Raw genomic sequence first — 27,930 nt, forward strand, 5'->3', positions numbered from 1 at the left:
TGTTAGATTTGTGTTATTTATGAATTGTTGCAGGGACGTCACAATTTGATGTTAATGTAACGTCTCATATAAGACATCATTGCGGTAGAAATACGGTCCCGGTAATGTTATTCATACATATAGGAAACACAATTTGTGATGTTCCGTGTTTCAGCAAAACATCCCAGAAACATAGTAGGGACATATTTTGCACAGTGGGAACAGTTCCCTATAATCTTCCCTAGCCTATTGTTTAAATAACTTATAGAAAACTATTATTTCTATGCTAACGTTATCCAATCATTTTTCAATATACTCATTTTTAATACCAGGCTCGATATTTGTTGTATCTATTTACATTTGAATAGTCAGAGACACTTATTTTCGGTAAATAAGTAAATACTTACACTAGGAATGGGCAAAATTGTTTGAATAATGATATTCGATCAATCGATACATCGATTTTTAAAATATCGATGTGTTCGATGTATCGGTGAAGAACCATAGATGATTAAGAACTTTGAAATTTAAAAACATCAAAAAATTTTTTTTTCCTCTAGAACTGCCATCTGTTGCACACCTTATTATCTATACTGTATACTATTTTCCTGATTAAATAATAAACTCAAGAGTTAAAATATTATTGTTTTACTTATAATTTTTAAATACATATTAAATACTTATAATCAGGCCTCCTAAGTTCATATATTTGCATATTTTCTTTGCTACATCAGAAAATCTGCTAATTGAGTTAATAATCTGTTTCATAACAATGGCAATAAAAATCTAAAGTTTAATAGAGCATGTTTTTACATGTTTTGTGTGTATTGGCATATTTAATTTTTTTTAAGTTATTAACTCTTATTATTATATGTAAATTCAGCAAAATGGTTTTGAAAAAAAGTCAAAAAAGTCAAAAAAAAAATTAGATCAATAAATTTTTGAATTCATTCTTAATTACTATTTCGAACTTGTTTACAAAATCTTAGTATTTTATCAATATTTTTAATTTTTAATGACATTAAATTTTATAAGTTAAAAGCAGTACCACGAAAACAATGTTATTGTGCACCACTACCACTATCCTTCTATTAACAATAGGGGCGTATTTAGAATTAATTCTAGGGGGGGGGGCATATCAAATTTTTTCTTTAAATCAGGCTCAAAATGTACAAGTAAAATTGTTGGTAATATTTAAATCTGTTAAATCCTAAATATTTGTGGTTCTTTTTTAATCTAATGCTGGATTTACTTGGAATCGACTTTTGTGTAGTTATTTTTTAACACCTGTCTGTGTTTTGAAAGTTATGCTTGTGTTTTGATTGATTTTTCACTAACTATGGACCCGACAAAAAGCCCATTTCAGTATTCACAGCCACGCGTAATTTAACTTCATTCTAAAATGATCCACATTAAAAAAAATTTAAAATGTGTAACTCACATACAATCGATTCCTTGAATACAGATTCAGGGAGGGGCGATCAACCCTTCACCCCTAAAATACGCCACTGATTGACGTGTCCATTGTAATCTATAATAGATAGATTATCTTCATCTCAACGTGTGTCATTTAATAAAATGTAACCGAAAAAAAATATGTTATAAAAATATAAATGGATAATTCTTATTATTAAAAAAATGCCTGTACATTTTTTTCTTGCATAGTAAATGATTTTTAATGCATATTTGATCAAATATTAGTGTATAATTGAATGTTCCTTTATGCGTTTTTTAGTACATAAACTTTCGAGTTCTGATTAAAACTGTATAGTGAACACTGTATAACGATTGCTGTATACTGTATATAAAAATAATACAAATAAAAAAATTCGAACATTTTAAACAAAAACATTGATGTTTAATTGATTAATCGAAAAAAAATTATCGATGTTAAAACATCGATATATCGACCTAAAACATAGATGTTTAAAAAAACATTCATGTTTTTTCCCTTCCCTATCATAAACTATAACTAACTTAACTATAGGCTGTATGAATGATTAGATATTCGTCTGGCGTCTCATTATCATATAATCTAATGCAGCGTCCGAAACATTCCTTATACACTTTATTTGCAGACTAAGAAAACCCATAAACTATTACAATGGATCAAAATATAAACAATTTGGAACCAATTACAAGTTTATGGAACCATTTTTTAAATCATATCATATTTTTATACGTTTTCGGAATTCCAACAGCATATGGCGGGTTTAATATATATGTTATATTTATAAATTTATCAATCAACAGCTTTCGTTATAAATTAGATAATTGTTGGTAGTTGTCCAGAGGTACAGCATTAATTATCTAATAATCTAATGGACGATTTTCGGGAATTCTCCAGAGATACATTTGTATTGATCTATTTTAGACGTATTTTCTTGACTAGCACCGATTATAATATTTAACTCTGGAAATGTTTTTGATTTAGCACACGCCAGTTGACATTCACATTTTCCCTCGTAGTCATCGTAGTCAACGCTTGCTATATATATTCCCAACAGATCGAAATTAAATCGTAACCTAGCCTGAAAACATAAAAATCAAGACAATTTATGTGATCAATCAGTTCTAAAAATACTTATAGTTGATTTATTTCGACACTGATGACAATGAATGCTATGAATAAAAAAAATTACAATATTAAATGAACAGTTTGTCGTCCGAATTTTATAAATATGTATTTATATACAGCATTAAGTTGAATTTTATTTTTTAATTAATCGTGTTACATATACCTCGTATTATTCTGTTTATAAAGAGTTTTATAAATATGAATTATTCATAAATTATCTGCTGTAACCTATCCTTCCATGTAAAATTTGCTCTGTTAGCTATAATTTAATTAGATAAATTACGAAAAAGTCAATATTGCCCCCACCCACATGGGACTCGCACGTAGATGAAATCGTCAAGATAGTGGTTAGCTATACGACATCTGAATATCACTTTAGATTGACGCGGACCTGTGCGGCAGCCGTTATCGAAACGTCTGTCACCAACCGTGCTTTTATCTCTCTCGTCAACCACGAGACCGAGGCGCGCACGTCGCCGCGACACCCCGTTCCATCATCAATCAACGGTCAAGGGACGCGAACGGTCGCGACGACATCCGCCCGGCAACACTATCGAACCGGTCCGTTCCGGCCCGTTCTTCCAACACTGTGTGCGCGAACACAACGTATTGTTTTTTTCTCCGCTCACTAAAATTAATCTAAAACTGTGTCATCATTATTTTTTGTTTTTTGCATAAACTCAAATAGTCTTTTATTATCATTGTTTTCATTGTATTTAAAAGTTTTAATTGAATTGTGACACATTATTCATTTATTATAATAATAATAAATATACTGCGAACACCGTACTCCAGTCAGCCCCGCTGATTTTTTTTTTTTATTATTATAATTAATATTTTTATTGTTATATTGTTGTGCGTCGTGCCGAGATATCCCGGCCCTCGACAAGATCACATTCCATGTGACAAATAATATAATATACAAAATAACATCATAATCTGTGTAATTTACCATAGGCGACATTTGTGGCTCTTATTGTGAGAGGAAGGGGACAGCATTTAATCACAATTTACTAACTAGTTTGGAAATCTACTCACATTATTATCAACGTAATATGTTATGTTATATTTTAAATGTTGATTACATTGATTAAAGCATTGATGAAATATACTATATTGTATATTTAATCTATGTACATGTATGTATTTTGTATAGTGTAAAACAATAAGAATCCATGGTTTTATGAACGATGTAAAGTAGAATTACAAATACGAGATGAAAGAAGAAAAATTATAATACATAACATAACACCAAAAAATCAAGAAGAATATATATTACAGATAAACAGAATAAACAAGATAGCAAGAAAAGAAAAAAGAGCAACCGAAAAAGAATTGATTAAAAGTATAGATGAATATAGACTCAACTCGAGATCCTTATTCAGAAAGTGTAAATCGATCAAAAATGGTTTCAAAGCACAAATGACAATGATAAAAGACGATAAGGGCCACTTGATAACTGACGAAAAAAGTATTTTGAATAGATAAAAACACACATTTTCATACCCTTCTGAGCGTATCAAATAAAGAATCTAATGAGGAAAATAAAAACTACCGAATCTACTATACTGTACCACCAGAAATACTGGCACCTAATCCCAAAGAAATAAAATCAAACATCGTTAAAATATAGAATAACAAGACTCCGGGGGTAGATAATATAAATGCATAATTAATCAAAATATCGACGCCAAAAATAATATCGAAAACACACGGATAAATCAAAGATAGTTGGGAGAATGAAACGATAGGTATCCCTCAAGAATGTAAAACCTCGATTATATTTCCGGTCTATTAAAAACGCGACACAATGGACACTAAAAATTATAGGAGAATAACGCTCCTTAATACGTGATATAAACATTTTTCCATCTATGTTCTACATAAGTTAGAGAAATATACAAAAGAAATATTGGAAAACTATCAGACAGGTTTCATAAGAGTTAAATCGAAAACGGACCACATTTTTACAATCAGACTGGTATTGGAAAAATATTACGAATTCGGAAAATAAATACACATATGTTTCGTGGATTTAAAGTAGGCATATGATAGTATAATAAGAGAAAAGTTATGGAAGTGCCTAGAGGAATTTAGAATTCCAGCAAAATTAATACAACTGGCGAAAGAATGTATTTTTAAAAGTTTGTGCAAGGTTAAATGTGGGGAAAAATATTAGATAGTTTTAAAACAGATACAGGGCTAAGACAAGGTGATGCATGATCACCAACTTAATTTAATATTGCCCTAGAAAAAATAATAAGATCTTTGCCAGTTAATCAAGGAATGAACGCCAAGAAATTATTACAAAAACGGCTGACCTTATCGCGGCGGCTAAGAAAATGGGACTCGATATTAACTAAGATGAGACCAAGTACAGGCTCGTATTTGAAAATTTGGCGCCCCCGGGTACATAATTTATGCCCCTCCCAGAAGCGGACTGGCCACGGGAGTTATGGAGAATTATCTCCTTGGGCCGCTCATAGATACTAATAATAAAAAAATATAATCCAAATAATATTAAAATATTAGGAAAATTACATTAACATAAATAATATGAAAATACGTAATTAATTCACTTCCAACTTTAATATTGTTCGAAAATATAAAAATAAATAAAAAAATGTGGTTTATGTAGCTCTTTTGGTCAACAGTATAGAATGTGATTATAAAGTTTTATTATTATTAATAATAATAGAACTACATGTTACTTAGTTTTATGGCAGCGTTTTAGTCCGCTTCTGGCCCCTCCCCATCAAAAATAAATAATAATCATATAAAACTTCTTATTTTGCCCATAGTCGGGATTCTTTAATATTAAAATATAACTTATAAATGAAAATCGTTTAATACTTTATTTTAAATAAGAAATTATAATATAATAAAAATAATTTTGTTTTATTAATTTACAAATTGGAACATAATAAAACATACTATTTTCTTATTTTATTGTTTTATTTTTTTTTTTTTCATAAGGTACATCATTTTTATAATAAATTTTGCTAAAATATTTTGCCGTCCCTGAGACTCAACACCCCGGGAATATGCCTACCAGTGCCCTCCTAAATACGGGCCTGAACAAGTATATGGTCATAGTCAGAAGGACTGGAAACACACAGGACCTAGTATTTGAAAATTATACTTTTCAGGCTGTTACCGACTTTAAATATTTAGGAACTAATATAAATAGTTCAACTAATATACATAACGAGATAAAACTAAGAATTTCTGAAACTAACAAAGGTTACCTGGCAGTAGAAAAATCATTCAAATCAATGTTATAATCTACTAAATCCAAATCTACACTTTATTCGAGCTATCTACGACCGTTTCTGACCTATAGATGCAAAAGACTTGGTCGGTTACAAAGGGAGATGAAAAGAAACATTTAACTTTCGAAAGAAAAAATACTATATCGTATTTATGGTCCTAACAAAGAAAATGTTGAATACAGAATTAGAACCTATAATTAAATCTACCAAATATATTTAAAGCCCAATATAGTAATTTTTAAGAAGTACACGGTTAGAATGGGTGGAGTATTCCTGGAGATCCTCTGACAAAACACGTAATGATTGGCACTATCAATACGAAAAGACCTAGGGGACGACTAAGGCAAATGTGGATAGCCAAAGTCAAATCAGATTTTGAAGAACATGAACCAGGATTAAAATCAGAAGAGTGTGGAGACAGAGGCAGATGGCATGAAGTAGTAGAAGCAGAGAAGGCCCTAAATGGGCTAGTTTACATAAATATATGGTGTTAATGATAAGATTGATCAGACTAATCATAAGGGTTATAATTTTTTTATATAATTGTACAAATGTAATTTTAACATATATATTTTATAAAAATAAAAAATTGCTTAAATAATATTAAACTTAAGAAGGGGATAAAATGATAAGCACGCATTCTTTATATTTTTTCTAAAGTGACAACTGGTCTCTCATGCCCCCTGAAATGCTATCTGAGTACTTTACAACCATATAATTAATACGATTAGGAAATCACTTCAAAACTGTTTGGTTAATAGATAATAAAAACAAATGGTATATTAAACAAATAAACAATTAAACAAATGGCCGTCCGGATATTGGCTTCCTAAACACATAAGAAAAATATGCTTATTTGTATAAGTTTATATAATTGTTAATTCATAATTTTATTGAATAAATCGTGTGTCTTGTTATATTAAATCATGTGTTACATATTTTATGTAAGTAATTTGTATTATAATTTATTTTTAGAAATGTTTTGTCGTTAGAGTGTTGAAAAAATTGTTTGTATTTTTAAATATTTATTTTTTTCGTTCTAGACTCATTTAATTTTAATTAAAATTATATACTATAGATTTTTAATGACGAGGGCTTGTTGTAAAATCTAGTTAAAATTAATGGAAATTCCATTTTTATTTGCAGATTGATTTACCAAGAAGTCGATAATTAATAAACAATTTTTATACCAGAAGTGTTTTGAATATAATATTATTATAAAATTTGAAGAAACCAAGGGGTTTATGAGACTTCGAACGAAAATAATTTAATAAACATTAAGTAATAATTTATAAAAGCAGTCACGACAAGTCAACCATCGAGTAAAGTCCATTATTAACTTGCTACTTCGTTATTTACGTTTTATTATTAAATTTTTAAATAGATGATACCAATAACATCAAGCCAATTGGTCACAAAAAAATCAAATTCACCTTCAACACTAAATCAGCTGCATATAACGTTATTACCTCTCCTTTACTTCAAAATATTGTTTTACAGCATTCATTCCATCTAGTCCGTGCTATTTATTTTAAACACATCTCAACTAAAAAAAAAAAAAAAAATGTTTTACCACCTACCAACGTAGTAGATATAAAATTCTTCTCTTAAAATAACAGACGTCATATCGATCTGCAACATTATACACAAAATCTCTCTCAGCGTTCCCTCACCCGTTTGTGTAATAATTGCTTACGCTTCGGCCACACAGCAAAATTCTGCCGCTGTAAAATTAAATGCAGCCACGGTGGCGTAAACGATCATTCAATAAAACCTGCTCTTTTGTCAACTCCACCGACCCAGTGTGCATTTTCTGTAAACTTCCCCCTCTCTCTACTGATCGGAATTGTCAGAAGTGGGCATCTCAGAGGGACGTCAATAAAATCATGACCTCAGAAAATCTACCTTTCTGAGAAGCAGTCTCTCTCAAGAAAAATAATTTTTTTTTCAAGCTCCTTTTAGTTATTCGAATATTGTTAACAAACTTCCTGCGTTAAACTCCGACAACCATCACTAGCTCTTTTTTTTTATTATCCTCTCATTCACAAAACCATCAAAACACACATAGAAAATTTAGAAATCATATTCCTTTTCATAAAATAATTACTTTTCAAGTCCTAAGTCAATATAATTTCTCCCTTTCAAATGGTAATTTCATAGATTATTCTATCAAAAATCCATCACAAGAATCCGAAAGTCCTCCCATCGATCTCACGTGGGTAAACTCATTTTGCAATAAACTCTCTGAGTCGTTATCCAACTCTCCTAGCCTCTCCCCTCTACTTTCCTCATTCATCCAAAATCTAATTGAAACGTCCATCTTGTCTTGTCTCTCCATTTCAATTTTGCAGTAATCTCCCTTGATCAATAAAAAACTTTCTCTCTTCTTTTTTTTTCTTTTTAACTAATGGTCAATATTCTACAATGGAAAGTTAGTAATCTCCCTGCAGGACTTTCTTCAATCAATCAGCTTATATCCTCTCACAACTGTTCCAAAATACTCATCTCCGAACTATGGCTACTTCCTTCCCGTAATTGCATTATTCCCCACTTCAATTTATTCAGACAAGACAGAGCCGATGGCTATGGCGGTGTCGCAATAGCAGTTTATACTTCACTTAATATAACTTTAATTGAGATTAATCCTCCTCTAAAACAACTCCTTTTGAAGACCCAATTCAAACAATTCTTGCATTGATTTATCATTATCAACTCGAAACCTACACTGGCTTTCATCCTGGCGTATCTTAGATGATCCTAACGGTAGCAATCATATACCAATCATCATATCAGTAAATTCTATAAATCCTAATATCCCAACAAATAACAGACTCTCTTCACAAAGTGATTATTCTTCTAACTTCAAATTTAATATCAACATAACTAATTGGTCTCTTTTTTCCCTACTTATTAACTACTCTATACCTTCTTTTAACTCTTACGCATGTCTAATCGATGATTATATACAGTTTACTCAAATTATTTTAAATATCTCTAAAAAAGCAATTCCTATCAAACACAATTATCACAACAATTTCCTTCTGTCTCCTCCATGGTGAAACTCTTCTTGCATCAAAGCCGTGTCCAACCGCAAATTTGTATATAAATCTTTCCTCCGATCAGGCTCCATTCAAGTTTATCTTATCTACCACAACGCCATTGCTGCACCATGGGTCTTCTTAAAGAGTCTAAAATACTAACATAGAAACAAGTTAGAATGAAACTTAATTCTTCTTCATCCATACATTCTATCTGGAGAACTGCAAAGCGCTTTCGTAATTGTATCCAAACTCACATTCGCCCACACAATGTGACATTTGGTTTGATAATTTCTGGTCTAAAGTAACACTTTTTATTGCACCCGTTGTTATTTTCCCTTGAAATCCGAAACGTTCTATCAAACTAGTCCATCCGTTTCAAACTAGCTACCCGTCCATGTTATAGCCATGCCTATTACCCTAGGTGAGCTCAACACTGCGATCGCTTCACGGAAACCAACAGCTTCCAGCTTAGACAATATTTTTCCCGTGATGCTCAAACACCTTCTTACCAATGAAATCAACTATCTCTTGAATATTATAAATAAAATACTTCTACTTAATATTATATCCGACTCGTGGAAAGAATTCAAAGTCATCCCAATTCATAAAGCCAACTCTACCAATTAATTTAGGCCCATTGTTTTATCTTCAGTGCTATGTAAAATGATGGAATACATCTTAAAAAACAGGTTAGATTGGTGGCTCAAGCATAACTCCAATTTTTCCGATAACCTATTTGCCTTCAGAACAGGAAGAGGCATACTTGAATGTAACAATAAACATTTCTTGTCAGCCGTTTTTATTGACATTCGCGGTGCCGTTAATTCAATCCATATACCAACTTTCTAAACTCTTCTCTATTCACTTAAACTACCCTCTGTATTTATTAATTTCCCTCCTATTCTCTCACAGAACTCTAACATTCACATCCTCATACGGCACCAATAACTCACTCTCTACTTTTAACAGTCTGCCCCAGTGTAGCTGCTTAAGTCCTATTTTATTTAATATATATATATATATAAATATCGATTTCATAATTAAACAGCTAAAGTCAAGCGGCCATGAATGCTTAGTATATTCTTAAGACCTTGTTATGTTCTCCTATAATTCAAACCTCGATCTTGCCATAGCATCTTTAAACAAATCGCTCGAATTATTACAGAAACTTCTATCCTCCTCTTTTTTCTCTGTACCGCCCGAAAAATTGAAAGTCATGGTTTTCACCAAGAGGCGACATCTTCTCATTCCAGATATCACCATAAGTTATATTTTAATTTCAATTGTCCAAAGTATAAAATATCTAGGACTAACATTACATTCTAAACTTATACCCCTCATATTCAACATCTCATTGAATTTACATCTTCTTTCCTTAAATCAGTTTTCAATATGTGGTGAGGGTCACATTCATCTACGCTATTAATCGTATACAAAGCAGTAATAAGATCCAAACTTGAATACGGATGATTTTTATAAAGTTCGGCGTCCTATTAAACACGAGAAAAAAATTAACATTCTCCAGAACTCTTGCTTAAAAACTATCATTGGTTCCCTTAAATCTATTCCTAACTCTGCTGTAGAAGTTGAGACCGTATGCCCCCCTCTCAATATTAGAAACAAATGGTTGGCTGGCAAATTTGTCCTAAAAATATCTCCCTTCCTATCCTGTGATATAAAATTTAGACATTTATTTTTCATGACGCTATGTTAAAAAATTACTCTCAATTCTTGCTTAGAGTAAATAATAAAAAAATTAAAACGCATCGTATTTTATAAATCGTGAGTGAATACAATTATAGGTAGATATAATACGTATTTTATTTTGAAAATGGAACATCTTTAGATTAATATTGAGGCAATCAGGGGATTAAAAGAATATAATGTAAAATTTATCATATATAGTCTAATGTCAAATTAGAGACAACAATTAATTTACCCGACAAGTACAAATGTATATCTTGTTTACCTATGGGTACCTGTGAGTGATAATGTTTTCAGTAATTATTTGGACCCTATTAACATCTTTCAATTGTCAATTAAACACATATTTCCTTACAAGTTCATCAGCTTGATCCAAATTTTTCATATCTTCTTGTTTATCATTATAAAAACAAAACTCTTTTGAAATTGAATTAATTATGTAGAAGTCAACATGAGTGTTTAAATTTGAGAAATTAAAAGCTAAAAATAAATAAAATAAACCTTTAAATTATTTGTAATTTTATAAAAATATGTAGTGTTTTGTACTGAAATTTTACGCATTGCCATTAACAGAACATGATACATTTGTAATTTAAGCGTAAAATCTCGCCTGCTGCAAAACAGAACCATTTTTTAATAATTATGATGAATCAACCATCTTTTTTTTTTATGAGATTTATTTTATCTGTGAAGTTGCGGTTTTTTCTTCTTGTAGTATAAATAGATTATAAAATATACAATTATCAAGATTGTAAATTTTTAAATTTTTTCACAGTTTTCTTATAATATATTTATAAATATAATCGGTCCACTCTAATTCATTCATTATTGACACTTATATTACAATATATTACAATGTAAGATACTTACTACTGTAAAAATTTTTATCATCAAAATATAAAACGATTCCGAATTTCATATTAGGATTTAATTCTTTCAATTTATCGAGCCATGGAACCAAAGCGTTTGTAAAATCTGCTTCTAGTATCGTAAATGGATGTTTCTTCTCCTAAAAATTGGTAAATAAATACATTTTTTAATATTAAATTCATAAAAAAAAAAAGCAATCTACATTAACTTGAATTTAAATAATTTAGTTTTGGTTGGTGATTATTTTTCCAAGAAAATGTGAAATCTTTCTCGTTGAAAATTAAGAATCAAATAGAATTTTGAAATAATAATTCATGATAAATATTATTTTCTTAAGATGATATACGTTTTAACATTTTAAAATATATAGAATAACTGACCGATAATATTACTTGAGGCAGAAAATAGCAATTTAAATATTAATTTATTGCATGGTGCAGTTATATTTTTTATACAATTTCGTCTGAATTAAATGATAGTTAAGCGAACACTATATTTACGATAAAAAAAACCATTTATTTATTGGACGAAAAAAAAATGTAATTGGATTATAATTACAATTAGTGCTGAATATATATATTATTACTGTATTTTTCAATATTCAGGTAACTTATTTACTATATTTTACATCCATTCTTCGTTATTAAAATATATAAAAGTAGCATCATATACATACATGATACATGTTTTCGAAAGCAATCGCATCAACTTTATAGGCTTGAATTTGTGAAGAGAAAACAAAAGGATCTTCTTTGAACTTCCCTACCCAATCATCATGATGTAAAGAATCAAATATTAGCACTATCGGTAGGTTTCCTTTAATTTTTTTGATGTCCTCTATACCCAATGTATTGTTGTCTAATATTAATCAATTTTATTAGTATTATTTTCAACTGTGTATTATAAATATATACTTATTCATTGTAAACATAGTACGTAAGTTCACGCATTTGCATGTTTTTTTTTTTGTTAAATCGAAAAACATGCTAAGCGAGTTCCAAATCCGTTTCATAACAATGATAATAAAAATGTAAAATTTAATAAAGCATGTCATATAATCTAATTATATTATATAAAAATTGATACTGATGCTAATCATAAATAGCGTCTATCAACAGAAATTAGTATACATTGTACACTAAAAATATCTTATGAATCGAAAATATTTGCTACAATTGAATCAATAATTAACCGAAATATTCTAAATGTAATATTATGTTTGATAAACTATAAATTAAAAAATATTGCATTTCATTACATAATATTGAATTAAATATTTTTAAAATACTTATTGCATTTCAGTTATAAAATCCATACCAAATTAAACTATTAACAATACTTTTTGCTAATAAATAATAAATGTTCTAACAGTGTAATCTATTAAGTAAGAACCTGGTGGTGTGCTTGAGGGTACTACTACAGATGTGCATCCTTGCGGTATTTGTTGTATTAATTGTGTTCCATTCTTCAAACCACAAAGATATTTCAGGTTATCGGGGGTAATTGTTGCACCTAATTAAAGAATAAATATTGAAAAAATTAATGTTTTACAAATTAAGATCTAAACCATGTAGAATATAATTTAATGTATCCTTTGTGACGGAAATTAAACTTTCAACCTTTACTTATACAAAAACCATTTCAAGAAAATTACGATATATATATATATATATATATACGAGTTATTATAAAATATATTATATATACTATATAATATATTGTATATTTATTTAATATTAAATAATAATACAAAATGATAATTTATTTTAAAATGTTGTATACATGTTCATACATACTGTTCATACATAAATGTAATGTTACCAAAAAAAAATAATAAAATATATTAACTGGAGTGTTCATTATTTTGAAAATTAAAATTAATACAATTTTTAAAATTATTCAAAATAGTTGCTATATTAAACTATATAAAGCTATATAATAAAGCCGAGGCATTTATTGTTTTTTTTATTTGTTTTTCTATGATTTATTTATCTATTTTATATAAATTCCATACTAAAAAACTTGGTAGTATAACAATTATTATATAGGTATTGGTTTAAATATTTTTTTTCGTTTATTCAACAGATTTGAAACAACTGTTATTAAATTTATAGGTTAATTACCATGCATTTATAATATTTTTTCAAGTGGATCATGAAAAGGTGTGCATCATCTGTATAATAATGCAAAGTAAATTAAAACAATTGAAAATTAATTAAAAAAATTAATATTTGTCCAAATTTTTTTCGCAGGTTATTTCATAGTCTTCATTTCATGATTAACTTGATTCACACATGACCTAACGATAAGATTTTGAAAAATTAAGTAAAGTGAGGTGTAATAATTAAACGATTATTATTGTTGTTTATGCTTGGTGCAATCTACATTACATGGTATATAACATAATAAAAATAAAAACATGAAGAATAACAAAAATATAATACCTATAACCGTCTTCAATAAACTTAATGTAACAATTAAAAATATGGATTCTTAGACTTCAGTACAAGTTTCATACAGGTATAAATGAAAAAAAAAAAGAAACAAAATGATTAAAAATATTATAATATATGTTCCAACTTAAATTTTATATGGTTTTAAATGTGAATTAGATATAAGTAAAAATATAAATAAAAAAGAAACTTTAGGATTAACAAGAATAAATATATCGATATAACTTTGCAGTATTGTTCTTGTTGAACAAATTAAATACTGCCTCATTATCACTGATTATGTGGTTATACGTACTAGAATTTACCATGTTAAGCATAATTTTGGTAACGTCTTTTTTATGGCTTTCAGATTTGTTAGTAAATTCTTTAGCAAACACTATTCCATTCAAAGTTTTTGTGTTTAAACAATTCCTATATTTGGTTTTCATGAGATCTATTTTCGAAAAAAATATGTTCACACGACACATGTGATTGGGGCAAAGATAAATCAGAAAGTAAAAGAATTTGACTCATCTTTGAATGGATATTCATTATCTTTTCAAATGCCTTAAGTTTAATCCAAAAGTCTACAGTATTTAAATTTAATAGAAATGTATGAAATTCGGAATTAAAATTGATTACACTGAAAATTTTCCAGCTGGTATCAATATTTTGGCTATTTTGTTTAATTCTTGGAAATAAATGAATAAAACTAATTAAAGATGTAGTCTTTTTCATTAAAAACTTTTTTAGGAGTAATATATTCCAAGTGAACTAATACTGGGTGATTGAAATCAAATCTCAATCTTATTTCCCAAAAACTAACAATAAGGAACCTTCTATAGTGTTCTAAAACATCTTGTACCATAACTTGATTTCTCGCAACTTATGTTGTTTGTAACATATTCATCACATAAATTCCTAAATACATTTGGTTCAATAGTAAAAAGTATGATGAATTATTTGGATCGACTGACAAAGGATTGTTACACCGTCTCATGTATGAATAGAGAATATTAGTATAAGTTATGGAAATTTTACTAAAAATCATCACTTTGAAACAGTTTATTCAAGTTTACAAATTTCTGAAGGATTCATATCAGAAATTTAAAGTAAATCAAAACAAAATTGTTTTCTGAAGCTTTGAGTTTATCATTAAGCCAATGAGATGAAAAAAATAATTTTAGTGTAGACCATTGCTCAAATATTCGATTTACTACCATACTCAATGAAAGCCATCGGGTCTGTGTTGGTCTTAAAGTCTTGTGAGGCAGTGGCGTAACCAGGGGTGGCTAAGAGGGCTTCAGCCCCCACCCCATTGGCCGTATTATGGTATAAACAATATGTAATAAAATATAAAGTACAAAATACACATCATGATATTTTTTATGAAAACGGTATTGTTGGTATATAATACGTTACATAATATAAGGTATCGGATAATATTTTTGGATCGATATGAACGTAGTAGCGAACATTATGATACGTAAATTTTTTTATTATTCATGCAAAGTATATGTTTTGTTCATATTGTCATACATTAAAATATTATTTATACACATAGTATTGGCATTGATGGTACTACGGAAGGGGCAAGGTAGGCGGCTACCACCCTGCAAGTTCTTACTCTCCCTATACATTTCAAATATTGGTTGATAACCCCTCATATTACATATTTATTTAAAGTCTGTATGGCTGTATGTAATAATATTATTATCTGCAACCGTAGGAGCCATTCTTGTATATATTCTGATAAGATTTTTTGTGTCAACATTTTCAATATTATTATAATTTATTTTTAACATTGACAAATCATGAACCAATATTATTACTTTATTAATATCTGTATCACAAACGTTTTTCATGATTTTATACTTTGATTTGAAGTGTGTATTTTATTTAGTATTCTTGAGTTTTTTTGGATAATATTAATTATAATAAAAATTATGAACACAAACCAAATTAAAAAATAAAAACTTTATACGAATTTTTCATACAAGAACCATTATAGGCGGTTCTACGAGGTTTGCCGGGTGTGCCTTGGCATACCCTAATGTGAATAATGTGAATAAAAAAATTGAAAACTACAATTGAGAATAAATGTGCATACACATTAATTAAATTTTAGTTTTTTTTAAGTAATATTGCAAGTGTTCAGAATAAGTCTGAAATAATAATTACCTGTATATTTTATTAATCGTTATTTTACATCATTAACGAAGCCTTTACTTTTACAATTTAAATAACAACACGGTCTACATGTACGTATTTATAGCGCCCCTTTATATTTTGAAATAAACAACTAAAAAATGACAGGGCACACTCAAATGTATCACTCTGGGTCCGCCTATGAGAACCATCACAGGTAAATTGTGGTAAAAAGCCACGTCCACACTTAACATACATTTTACAAACGTTTGATCAAACGTTCGTCAAACATCCAAAATATCTAACCAATATGTTTTTTGAATGTTTGTTTGGTATAGATGTGTTCCCAAATAATTTTGTTTGTCAATATCCCAAACAAAATTCTTCGCTAATTATTCGAACATTATGGCATACATTTTATGAGAAACAAAATGATTTCGTACTAATAACTATTTTTATTTGTATATAATTTATTTACTATTTATTATTTGTAATATACACTTGAGATTAGGGTTAATATTTAAAATTGTATTGATACGATTCACCTGACGACAAAACTTTTAAAGTAATTTCTAGACGCACTGATACTGAAATACTTTTGCAAAAATTTGTATTTTTATTTACAACTTTGAGTTCAATTACATTTATTAAAAATTCAAAATCGGCACTTGAAATTCTTATAAAATTATTAAACAAATCACTTGCGTGTAAATCCAAAATGAAACGCTCACCACTATACATTTTTCGGCGTTGTAGTAGTTGTCTTACCTACCATCGTCTTTTACTTTTATCCTTCATTTTATTTTTATAGTGTTTATGAATATTTATGAATGCAGCTCCTGCACACGCGACTTGCTCTAGAGATGCCATAATCAAAACTGTAGATTAATGAATTGAGCAAACATAACGAACAAATAAAAATGTTTCTTATTTTGACAAACTATTCAACAAACATTTGGCAATCGTTCAACAAACAATGTTTCCCAAGATGTTTGCTAAGTGTGAACGCGGCTTTAGCGTGGTGGCATGATCGCTTTGATCAATACCTTGTATAGTGGTGTGTCTATTTGTAAAATATATATACAATACAATTATGGACGATGGACTATAAACTATAAAACTGTATCATTTGGCAGCACTGCTACTGTCTACTAGTATTATTACTCTATGGATATACCTTAATATATTTTGGTCCGTGATAATGTTAATGTTATCACTTATCACATTTTCCATCTAGATAAGGTATAAGCTTCCTATAGGAATCCAAAAAAATTTTATTCTGTGTTTAATCATTCAATTTGTTATTTAATATAGCTTATTTATTTGTTAGATTTTCACCACTATTGGGTTATTGAAACAAAATGGAAAATTTATCCATACCTACATTAAGAGAGCTTTATAAACATTACGTGAAATGGGTCAGTACTCATCCAGAACGCACTACAGATCTAGAAGCCTCAATAAAATGGATATCATATTTTCTAGCTGGTATTTTTTTATTAAATCATAATTTATACTGCCAGCATTCTTGACTTACTTGGCTCGTATTTGCAGGTCGAATCAATAACTCGACATTACTATCTGAACTTATATACTCCATGTCAAATTTCATGATGTTATTTAATGATCAAATTATACTAAGTTGTGCCAAAAACTCAGTATTGGTGAATGAAAAAGAAAAGAAAAAAATATTTTGTCCAGACAATATCAAGCGTTTTCTTACAATGGTTGATTATATTGAAGTGTTTATAGAAGTATCTGCTACAAGATTATGGGGTACTAAAGGACGATGGATTATTATTGTTCTTTTACAATCTATAAAGTAATTATTAAATAACTTATAATTCTTTACCTTGTGTTCATCTTGTGCAGTTTTACATAAATCAAAATAGAAAATGACTCTCAATAAGTTATCTTTTTAAAATTTTAGCTAACTAGTTTAAAATATTTTCAGTTTTTAAAGTTTTTTTTTCCATTTTTATTCAATATAATTTTTATTAAGAAATAAATCAATTTTATTAATGATAAAAATATTTAAGTTGACAAATGTTTAGTTTTCAATATATACATTCTTTGCAATTACATTAAAAAAAATTATTTATTAACTATGATAATTATAATGAAAATCACATTCAAATAACAAATGATATATCAGATTTATACAGTAACTATAATTTCAAAAATAATTCTTAATACAAATGTCCTCATAATTGTAACTTTTTTCTAATTATTTTGATGTTCCACCACCAACACTCATAAATGAAAGGTATGTATTCCAAGCTAATGATACTATTTGCACTGTTAAGACCCTGTACTGTTGTGGAACAATAGTAAAATTAAATGTTTGTACAGCTGGCCAGATCTGAAAAATTGTAGGATTATTATATGTGTTTATTAAAAAAAAAAAAATATAAAATTTTTTTGCCAAATAACTATTAAGCATCACAGTGGTATAATTACTCTCTAGTTTCTTTTGTATTTGTGGCCATTCATCACCACTAAACACTCTACTCATAATCATTACAGCTCCATTAACAATTGGCGATGCAATCAATTGGTCAACCAAAATTTTTTTAGCAACTATTGGTACTGTGTTACGAGTTCCAAATCGATCCAATGTTCTGTACCACATACTTAGTGATGGCCCAACCGCACACCCGATAGACGCATAACGAACTGTACGTAACCAATCAATTTCATTAGGTTTGCGCTTTTCAACTATACCTTGAGCCATTAGATCACCAAGACCGAATAAAAATCCTAAAATATATAACTATAATATTCATCCAAAAAAGTAATTCATTTAATATTGTAACATACCTGTTTGAACAAGATTGATCCTTATCGGATAGGTTTGACTATAATTTCTGTACCACTTTAAAATAGATGCCATTTTTATGTACTACTGCGTTTGTACTGGATAGTTTCCTACAGATTATTGTTAACTCTAACCAATGAGTTACGTTTTAATAATGACTTATTTGCTTTTACACTGTAAAGAGTTCCAATTAGTAGTTAAATTATTCCTAGTATTTGTTCTTTCATTAGTGTTTTAAGAATACAATTGAAAAATAATATGAATAGATTATAGTTGCCTAGTTATCAATTACTACTATTTTACTCTTAAATATACGTCAACGATGTAATAAAGTGCACCATACGGTTAATATAACCGGTTGATTTCATTTTTACTTTTTGTTATCTAAATATTGTCAGTACATGGTGCATACAGAGCGATCCAAATAGTAATTCCGCGCGTAGAACAACACTGATCGGGCGGGCTGTACATTTTTTTGATTGATATATGTCGCGTAAGCATGCGTTGACTGTTTAACTCTATGGTTTTTGATACTCCCGTATAAATTGAATAATTTTCTACTTATAATTATTTTATTATCATGATAAATTGTAAATATATTATAATATAATATTTTAAATCGTAAAAGGTTCTTTAGTGATTATGAAGTATACTAGATGTCTCGGTAGTAGGTCGTTTATTTTTATTAATTTAAAGTCGTATTTTCTAACTAAATAAATTTATATTTTGATAAAAATATTTATGCTTTTTTTCCTAGTAAAACCATGTAAACAGTCAAATTCCGTAAATGAGTATTGATACACTTTATAGGTTGTGATTAACATGGTATATTTTGTACACATTGCTGAATACTTAGTTGTTGACTTTTTTACTGATTAAAGACAAGTCATAAAATTGACTTACAAATACATATTTTTAAATTATTTTGTTTTAAAGTCGAAAACAATATTTGACAAGATAAATATAATTTACCGTATGTTGTGCCTCGGTTATATTTTAGTCTGTCGCATAATAGGTGAAGTATTAGTTTTATTGGTTTTTTGTTTTGTTTATTTGAATAGTCTATCATTTTCTATTTAAAACAAATTATAGTTCAATCAAATTTATAATTGGCTACTGAATACCTATTATTCTTATTATAATTTATAATATTATATCAAATTCTAATGAACTAATTTATTTACCAAGTACTTATGTATTAAATCAATTTACATCAGGGACGGCGCGAGAGGGGTGGGCAATAGGGTCAGTTGTCCAGGACCCCGTGCCTTAAATTATAATTAAGGCCCCGCGGTTCTGATTTAACTGAACTTAAAATATTTTATTAATATAAATTATAAGATCCAACATTTATTTTGCCCAGGGCCTCGCAAACTCTAGCACCATCACTGATTTACATTAATATTTACACGATCAGACAAAATAACATTTAAGGTCCCTACACACTGCCACATTGGCGGTGGCGGTAGCAGTAGCGATATTAAAATCGCAGACCTGAACCCATTGCGGCGGTGGTGATGGCGATTTTTATCCAGTATAAACATAATATATTTATATATTACATACAATAATTGTATAGTTAATTAATTAATTCCTATGTCATTGATAAATTGACGATTTATCTATATAGTACGTTTGTAGGTACTATATTAAGTACTTATACTATTGTACAGGTTTATATTGATTATATATATATATATATATATAAATACAGTGCATTTTATAAGGAATTTTCACTGGGCGACAAAAAATGTTTTTCTCATAATAGTCAATGTAATACCATAGTATGATTATAGTATTACACGTTTTTTTCGCATTATTTCGCCCAATCTTTCAAAATATTGTCAACAGAGTATAATCACTGGGTGACATTTGTGTCGCCTAGTTAACTAGTTAAAAAATGCACTGTATAAATATATATAATATTGTATTGATTATTTTTATATGAATTATTTTTAATTGAGTTAAATAGTATATTTAACTATAACTTGAATAGTTACTAGGAAATAAACGAAGTCTAGACTAATATACACTATATATATTAGATAGCAAAGTACTATTAGCGTATATTTGATAAGTCAATTGAAAATACCACTGCGCGGTGGCGGTAAAATCGAGCATGCTGCGGTTTTTATAAATATCGCAGCGGCGATATTTTACCGCGGCCGAATTATCGCTGCAGTGTGTGGGGACCTTTACTCAGTGACGGTGCGTCAGGGGAAACCGATACGGCGTCTCCCAAATAATTATAATTATTGAAAAAAAAAAAAATTGTTTTAATCTTTTTAAATTATTGTCAAGTATTTATGTAATCTATGTGTAAATAATATACTGTTATCAACTATATTCACTATATATATATATATATATATGTATGTATGTGTGTATTATATTATGTCTATCGTGGTGTGAATACGTATGATTCAATGAAAATACGTTCTGAGCTATTTTTGAATTTAGCGATAAAGACGGACGACGGCATCGTAAAACGAATGAGACGGTCGAACAACAGTTTCAATTCTAATGCCGGGTTTACACGATGCGTAATACTTGTCATTCGTACTTGTCACCCGCACTTGCACGTTGCGTGTGAACAGAAAAAATAGTGCTAAGTATTAGTAAAACCGGGAGTGCAAGTGAATAGAACGCCGTTCTATTTACTAACGACAAGTAGTTACCCCTCCACGACTCTAACCTACTCGCGGCTGCACTCGCAACGTGTGACCACTTAATGATTAGTATTAGTGCTTAATATTTGTGTTATCACTAGTGATGGGTGGTAATGAATAATTTGTACTATCGATTATTATTCGATTATTCATATATACTATCGAATAATTATTTGAATAATATTATGCATGACTAAATAATTAAAACTATCGAATAATTATTCGACTAATCTATACTATTGAATAATCAAAACCATCGAATAATCGATACCATTGAATAACTCGAATAAACTAGTGACTGAATAATTAAAACTATCGAATAATTATTGGACTAATCTGTACTATTGAATAATATTACTGAATAATCAAAACCATATAATAATCGATACCATTGAATAACTCGAATAATCTGTAGTCTGTACTCTATAATGTCAATAATTATTCATATATGCTTGCCGACGGTCGTACTTTATCCATACGCCAAGTGTATTTTTCTATCATAAGTTATTCACCAGTTTTCTCTTTTTTATATTAATATATTGGGCTAAAAATATAAATCATACGTATTCTTCAAAAATAATCGTGATAGTTATTATTCAATAACGCCCATCACTAGTTATCACGTGTACGGCGCATGTTGCACACTGTGAATTGTGATAATTCTTAATTCAACTTCTAGTTCATCTATGATTGATGAAATTATTATGTTTGAATTATACTTCAAACTTTGTTATACGACAACGGTCCATTATATACTTCTTCACGACTTAATTGATCTTGACGATTAATTTTTTATTTTATAATGACTAATAATATATTATTTACTTCTAATCACTATTTTAGGAATTATAATCTTATTTGCTATTAATTTTACAATTTAATATATATAATATATTTAATATTATTATCATTGATTATCATATTATGTTACTATCTACCAAAGGTTGGCATTAACTAGTTAGTTTATTTTCTTATAAACTTTTTAACTTAACTAGATTAACTGACAGTTGAATAACTTAGCTTTTTATAGTTGATTTAAAAAGGATCTATAAAGTTAAAAAATTTTTAAATTTTTCATTTATACGTAAATATTTATACAAAAATTAAATAATCATGTAAAGTAAAATGGTCGTATACACTGTAAATCAGATGTCATATAAGATTTTGATTTTGTTGGTTGGGTGCCCACCTTTGGGTATTGGGTTCTGGATACAAAATGTTATGTATAAAGAATTTTAACTATAAAGATAAATAAATATGGTATTGAGTGGCCCCTTGATGTACATTGTACTATGTCAGTATTTTTCAAACACTTCAGCGCCACTGCTGTATATTATGATAAAAAATTCAATTGAATTGTTTATTATAATTTAGGAAATAAATCTTTCTGAATAACGAAGTCACTTTTTATGTGATTTACTTACTAATTAAAAAAGTAGATTAACTTTTTTTAAACTGAGTTCAATTAATATTTTTTTTCTTATTAATTTATAACTTATTGAGTTAAATTTATGAATTGTTAACTTTTAATTTTTAACTTATTGATCTTGTGTTCTCTTAACTTAACTTAATTCGAGTTTATTATTTTCATTAACTTGCCCACCTTTGCTATCTACTAATACCTATCACCTAGTGCGAGTGCAAATGCGAAAGTCGTGTGAACGCTCAAGCAATGAGCGAGTACTAATGACAAGTACTACGCATCGTGTAAACCCGCCATAATAGATAGGAGGTAAATAAAAGTTCGGATGGAATCTATTATTGATAATGGTTACTGTACGGAGTCCGGGAGACTAGTCTCTGACACGTTATTCTTTGCGTATATTTTTGTAGTGGATTATCTTGGTACATTAGATAGATCTTGTAGCGTTTTTGATTTAATATTGAAATAATGAAATCAAAACATTGTACATTAGATGAATTATTAAATAATTATTTACATTCATTTACGTATGATGAAAAATGTAAAGTAAAAAACAAAAGGCCTACTCCATATTTATTGATTGAATATAAAGACGGAAAATTTACCCGTACATTTCAAAGTAGTTGGTATGATAAATATACGTGGCTTAGTGGCAGGGCATTTTTTAAGGTAATTGTTACTATGGCCAAAAGACCACCCAGTGTTCTCTTGTGGCCACTCAGTCTTCAACGTTTGGCCATGAGAACATTTTTAATATTTTCCATAGGTATAGGGGAAAAAATATTTATTATATTAAGAGTATGAATTTAGTATTTACTTCAAATGTTCAAAAATAAAAACTTATAAAATAATTTGAATACTTAATCAAATTTTAATAATATTTTACTAAGGATACAATTTAAAATAATATTACATATAACTTAAATTTAATTTATTTAAATATTATAAACTAGCATCTTTTCTAAAAAAATTCTGAATAAAATCTCTATCAGAATATAAAGAGAAGTCTGGCTCACAATACAGTCTTTCTTTTTTGCGTAGAAATTCTCAAATTCTCGGAATTCTTGGCTCTCAAATTTTATTCTAGCCACCTAGTGAAAATTCCTTAAAAATTGCCCTGCTTAGTGGTTGTAATAAACGCAACAAACTTTTTTTGTTTCATTTGTGTATTTTTTCGAGGTGTAAAATAATGGAGTTTTGATGGAATATCAACTATAAAAAATATAATAAGAAAAGCAGAAAACCATGCTATTTCGAAAACATACTTGAAAAATCAAGAAAAATTTTATCTTTTGGGAAAAATTCGTATTGAACATGCAATTTCAGATTAATATTAATATTTATATTAATTTGTTTGTTATTTTATCAGTTTTAATTTATATCTATGAAATCTTTATCTATAAAATAAATATTAATTAAAGTTTGAATTGAATTTCTATATATATAAACCTATCAGAATATTGTATACAAGAAACTATGAACAATCAATTTTTCAGTATCTAGTTTAAATTAAAAACTTAGAATGCAATAGAATAATTTGCTATCAAAAATTTAATAGTAACCAATAGTTACACAAAAATGAAGTTTCCCGTAAATTTTATTCACGCACCGCTACTGTATTTACTTGTTGGAAATTAAAATTTGATTTAGTTTACAAATTTACAATAGGTAGTATATTTTATAATAAATTTCAATAATGAATTTATCTACGATTTTTTTTCTCTCAGCAGTATTTAACTAGGTACTAACTATTCGAAATTGAAAAAAAATATTATTTTTAAAAAAAACATTTTCTTAATTATTGAAGAATCTCAAAAATGTAAAAAAAAAATAATAAAACTATTATATATTGTATTATAATCCATGAGGCTCCTTTCGTTAGTTTAAATTGCATTATTTTAACATTTTTATCGTAGTTTTATACATCCAATTCAATAAACCATCTCAAGTCTACATCCAACCATTTTTGTTAAGCTTACATTTGCCTATCATTAAAGATTCGTATGTACGCCCCCGCATGAACACTAAATGAGTGGGTTTGAAATTCTATTACTTTCTAAACATTGTTAGGTCTACTAGTAAACGTATATATCTATGTAAATTATTTTTACTAAACACATTGATCCACTCATCTGTATTTAGACTGTGTGCAAGTAACCAAGCATGCTTATTTCATTAATTTAATTCAAGTACATTAAACTTTGACTCTTGTCCAGTGTCGTCCAGTAGTTAATGTAGTGTATCCCTATTATGGCTTCTATCGTCTCAAACTGCACTTAATAGTATAAGTTTACTAAGAAGGGTAAGAGATTAAAGTCACGCTTATAAATTCATTCAACTTATTCAGCATTTTATGAATTATACACATTGTAAAATGCCCAAACCGAGTTGAGTAAATAACGCATGTATTTTTTCAGTCATGTTCATGTATGAAAATGCATCGTGTTTGGAAATTAATTATTCATTTGACGGACAGTCGAGTTATATACACGCAGCATGATAATATTGTAATTTATGCTGTTCGAAAGGTTCTTAAATTAATAAAACTTAATACTATATACCTAGACCAACATTAATAACGTGATAATTTTTTTTTTTACATTATACACACGACTACCATATTTTTGTAGTATTTATTTATAATAGAGGTACTTTTAAAATAATTTATTTGTAGGTATTAAACACTTTGAAAAGTATTAAACTAAGATAAATTAATTATATTAACTCAGTCTTTAAAATGTCATTCTAATAAGTTCTGGATTATTTAAACTTGATAAATAATTTATGATGTGAAAATTTTAACTATTTAATTTATTAATTGTAATACAATTTATTATACGTTATTTTTAACACGCGTTTTCGGCCAACTATTATAAATTTATACACAGAATTTTACTCGCATAGTTTATAATAAAATTGAAAATCAGACTTAGATTGTACTATAGAAAGGTCATTTATATTTACATTAATGATCAATAAAAATTGTAGATTAAATACAATTTTATCTCTGTAGAGGTATTGGACGTTTGTTTTCAGCAATTGAAAGTAATGTTAGAACCTGATCTTGATTATTATTACAATATACATATTCATATACAAATATACCCAAATCATGCTGCATACTTTTTTAATTTATCATTATATTAACTGATGCGATTTCGTAAGCTACAGCATGTTAAAACGTTTTTAGAGTACGATGCTATTTTATTTAATTATCCATCAACACGTGTATTAACAAATATAATTTTATGAGAAAAAAAACGTTCAAATTTATTAACAGTTTTTTAACTATATATATATTAGTTTTTTTAGTTCTTACATATTGAATAAAAAAAATTAAGTTTTTTAACTTAATTTTTTTTTATTCGATATGTAATAACTGTTTGAAACTAGACGAGTAATTTAAATGCATTAGTTATGTGTGCTCCAACTGTCAATACTAATTTTATCCATCGTGAATACATGACCAATATCGAATTACTACAAAAAAGATGCACGCAGTCGTTGATATATTTATACTTCGTGTGTGACTATTGTTTCGCTGTTTAATTACTATAACAGTGCATGTATATTACATTGTAAAACACCGATGTATACAGCCCAAATTATGTAATTAAATGAAATTGTTTAAACAAAATATTATAATAAATATACGTGTAGAATTCATTAACAGTTTAACATCAATGTAAAACAAAATATCTTCCTTACGCTCACGGATGCTCATATAATCGTCTGTTGGTTCAATAATTATTAATGCAAGAATTATTGTTTTTTTTTTTTTCAGATGTTTGGCACGTTTGTATCTGTTACATATACACAAGCTTCACATGCTCGAATCGCCTCCCGTACAACCATTAGATCGTAAAACGGTTGGCGTTAAACAGAAGAACGACGGGCTTGACAGTGTAATAACATTACCGTCGGGACGAACGATTCGCAAAATGGAAAACGGTGAATATTAGGCAGAGTTAAATCATTTTTTTTTTTCTAATTGTATTCTTAATTATAATCGTATGCATTTTCGCATTTCAGCTCCTCCGATAAACCGACGCACATGGGAAGCTCCGCCGAGAGCGAATAGACTAATCGACGGTCCTGGCAGATCAATAGACGATAGACACATCGTAGCCGAGGTTAAATACGAAAATTATGCACTTTGATTGCTTATGAAATTATTTAATATTTTTAATGCTATTTGAAACATCGGCCCACTAAAATCGTTCGCTTGATTGTAACGTGTTGGTACAATTTTTTTTCAGACCATGTACATAATGAAACCAATTGTTCACTTAGGCAGTATGTGTGTATTCGGCGAGAAATCGTGGAAACCTTGGTTCATTTCCCTAACAATTGAATACATTAGGTGAGTCGAGTAAATAGAATACTTGCAAATGTTTGTTTTACTTCTAATTCTTTAATTTTTCGTTAATTATTCCCGCATTACAGTTTGCAAAGGTTAAAATCATCGCAAAGTCTTACGCCCCAGCAACGCTTGGTGATGTCAAAACGAGCACTTAATTTGGCCATGTACATAGTGCGATCTCCCTTCTTCGAAAATTATTCAGAAAAACATATTCGCGCATTTTTACAATGGTTTGTGAACTCGGTGCCGTTGGTCGGTCCGCTCATGCGGCCTTTCCTTGAGTACATGGAACAATGGCAAGAAACATATTTCTATCTTTGGTCGACTTAATTATTTTGTTTCACATAGATGGAAACAATACTTTGTTAAAGGGAAAAGACAACAAAAAAATCTATTAGGGTATGATTAAGGTATTATTGTTGAATTAAGTTTATTTAATAATTTAATTTAATTTTTCCGATGTGAACTTTTGTAATATGGTGCATTTTTTATGGTATAAATTGTTAGGAAATGCTCAATTATTTTACTAGTTTACTTTGTTTTTGTATTCCAATACACTATATATTTATTTTAAATACTATTACCACTGACAGGGTTTATGTGAAAATAAATTAAATTACTTGTTTAGTATAA

General features: G+C 28.6%; 3 protein-coding genes across 4 annotated transcripts; 1 reads left to right on the forward strand and 2 right to left on the reverse strand.

The window, feature by feature from the left end:
• Nucleotides 1-2,186: 2,186 nt before the first annotated feature.
• LOC112694031 lies at nucleotides 2,187-16,780 on the reverse strand. Of its 2 annotated transcripts, none has more exons than XM_025569359.1 (6): nucleotides 16,756-16,780; nucleotides 12,837-12,956; nucleotides 12,121-12,302; nucleotides 11,445-11,583; nucleotides 10,930-11,054; nucleotides 2,187-2,510 (listed from the first exon to the last, which is right to left on the reverse strand). In XM_025569359.1, exons 1-6 carry the CDS (start codon nucleotides 16,763-16,765, stop codon nucleotides 2,298-2,300), a joined length of 789 nt encoding a protein of 262 aa, XP_025425144.1. In that variant the 5' UTR covers nucleotides 16,766-16,780; the 3' UTR covers nucleotides 2,187-2,297. The 2 variants fall into 2 exon arrangements, with proteins under 2 accessions (XP_025425144.1, XP_025425145.1); XM_025569360.1 differs by lacking the exon at nucleotides 16,756-16,780 and adding an exon at nucleotides 13,241-13,274.
• A 485-nt stretch (nucleotides 16,781-17,265) lies between these two features.
• Nucleotides 17,266-27,886, forward strand: LOC112693990 (peroxisomal membrane protein PEX16). The gene is made up of 6 exons (XM_025569285.1): nucleotides 17,266-17,512; nucleotides 17,579-17,846; nucleotides 26,719-26,885; nucleotides 26,967-27,067; nucleotides 27,194-27,297; nucleotides 27,381-27,886. Exons 1-6 carry the CDS (start codon nucleotides 17,386-17,388, stop codon nucleotides 27,625-27,627), a joined length of 1,014 nt encoding a protein of 337 aa, XP_025425070.1. The 5' UTR covers nucleotides 17,266-17,385; the 3' UTR covers nucleotides 27,628-27,886.
• On the reverse strand, nucleotides 18,119-19,395 carry LOC112693991 (protein Mpv17). Its single transcript, XM_025569286.1, has 3 exons — nucleotides 18,845-19,395; nucleotides 18,450-18,784; nucleotides 18,119-18,386 (listed from the first exon to the last, which is right to left on the reverse strand). The coding sequence occupies exons 1-3, from the start codon at nucleotides 18,915-18,917 to the stop codon at nucleotides 18,252-18,254; spliced, it is 543 nt and encodes a 180-aa protein (XP_025425071.1). The 5' UTR covers nucleotides 18,918-19,395; the 3' UTR covers nucleotides 18,119-18,251.
• Nucleotides 27,887-27,930: the final 44 nt, after the last annotated feature.

Source organism: Sipha flava, unplaced genomic scaffold (genome assembly GCF_003268045.1).
Source record: "Sipha flava isolate LNK unplaced genomic scaffold, YSA_version1 121_pilon_pilon, whole genome shotgun sequence".
NCBI lineage: Eukaryota > Metazoa > Arthropoda > Insecta > Hemiptera > Aphididae > Sipha > Sipha flava.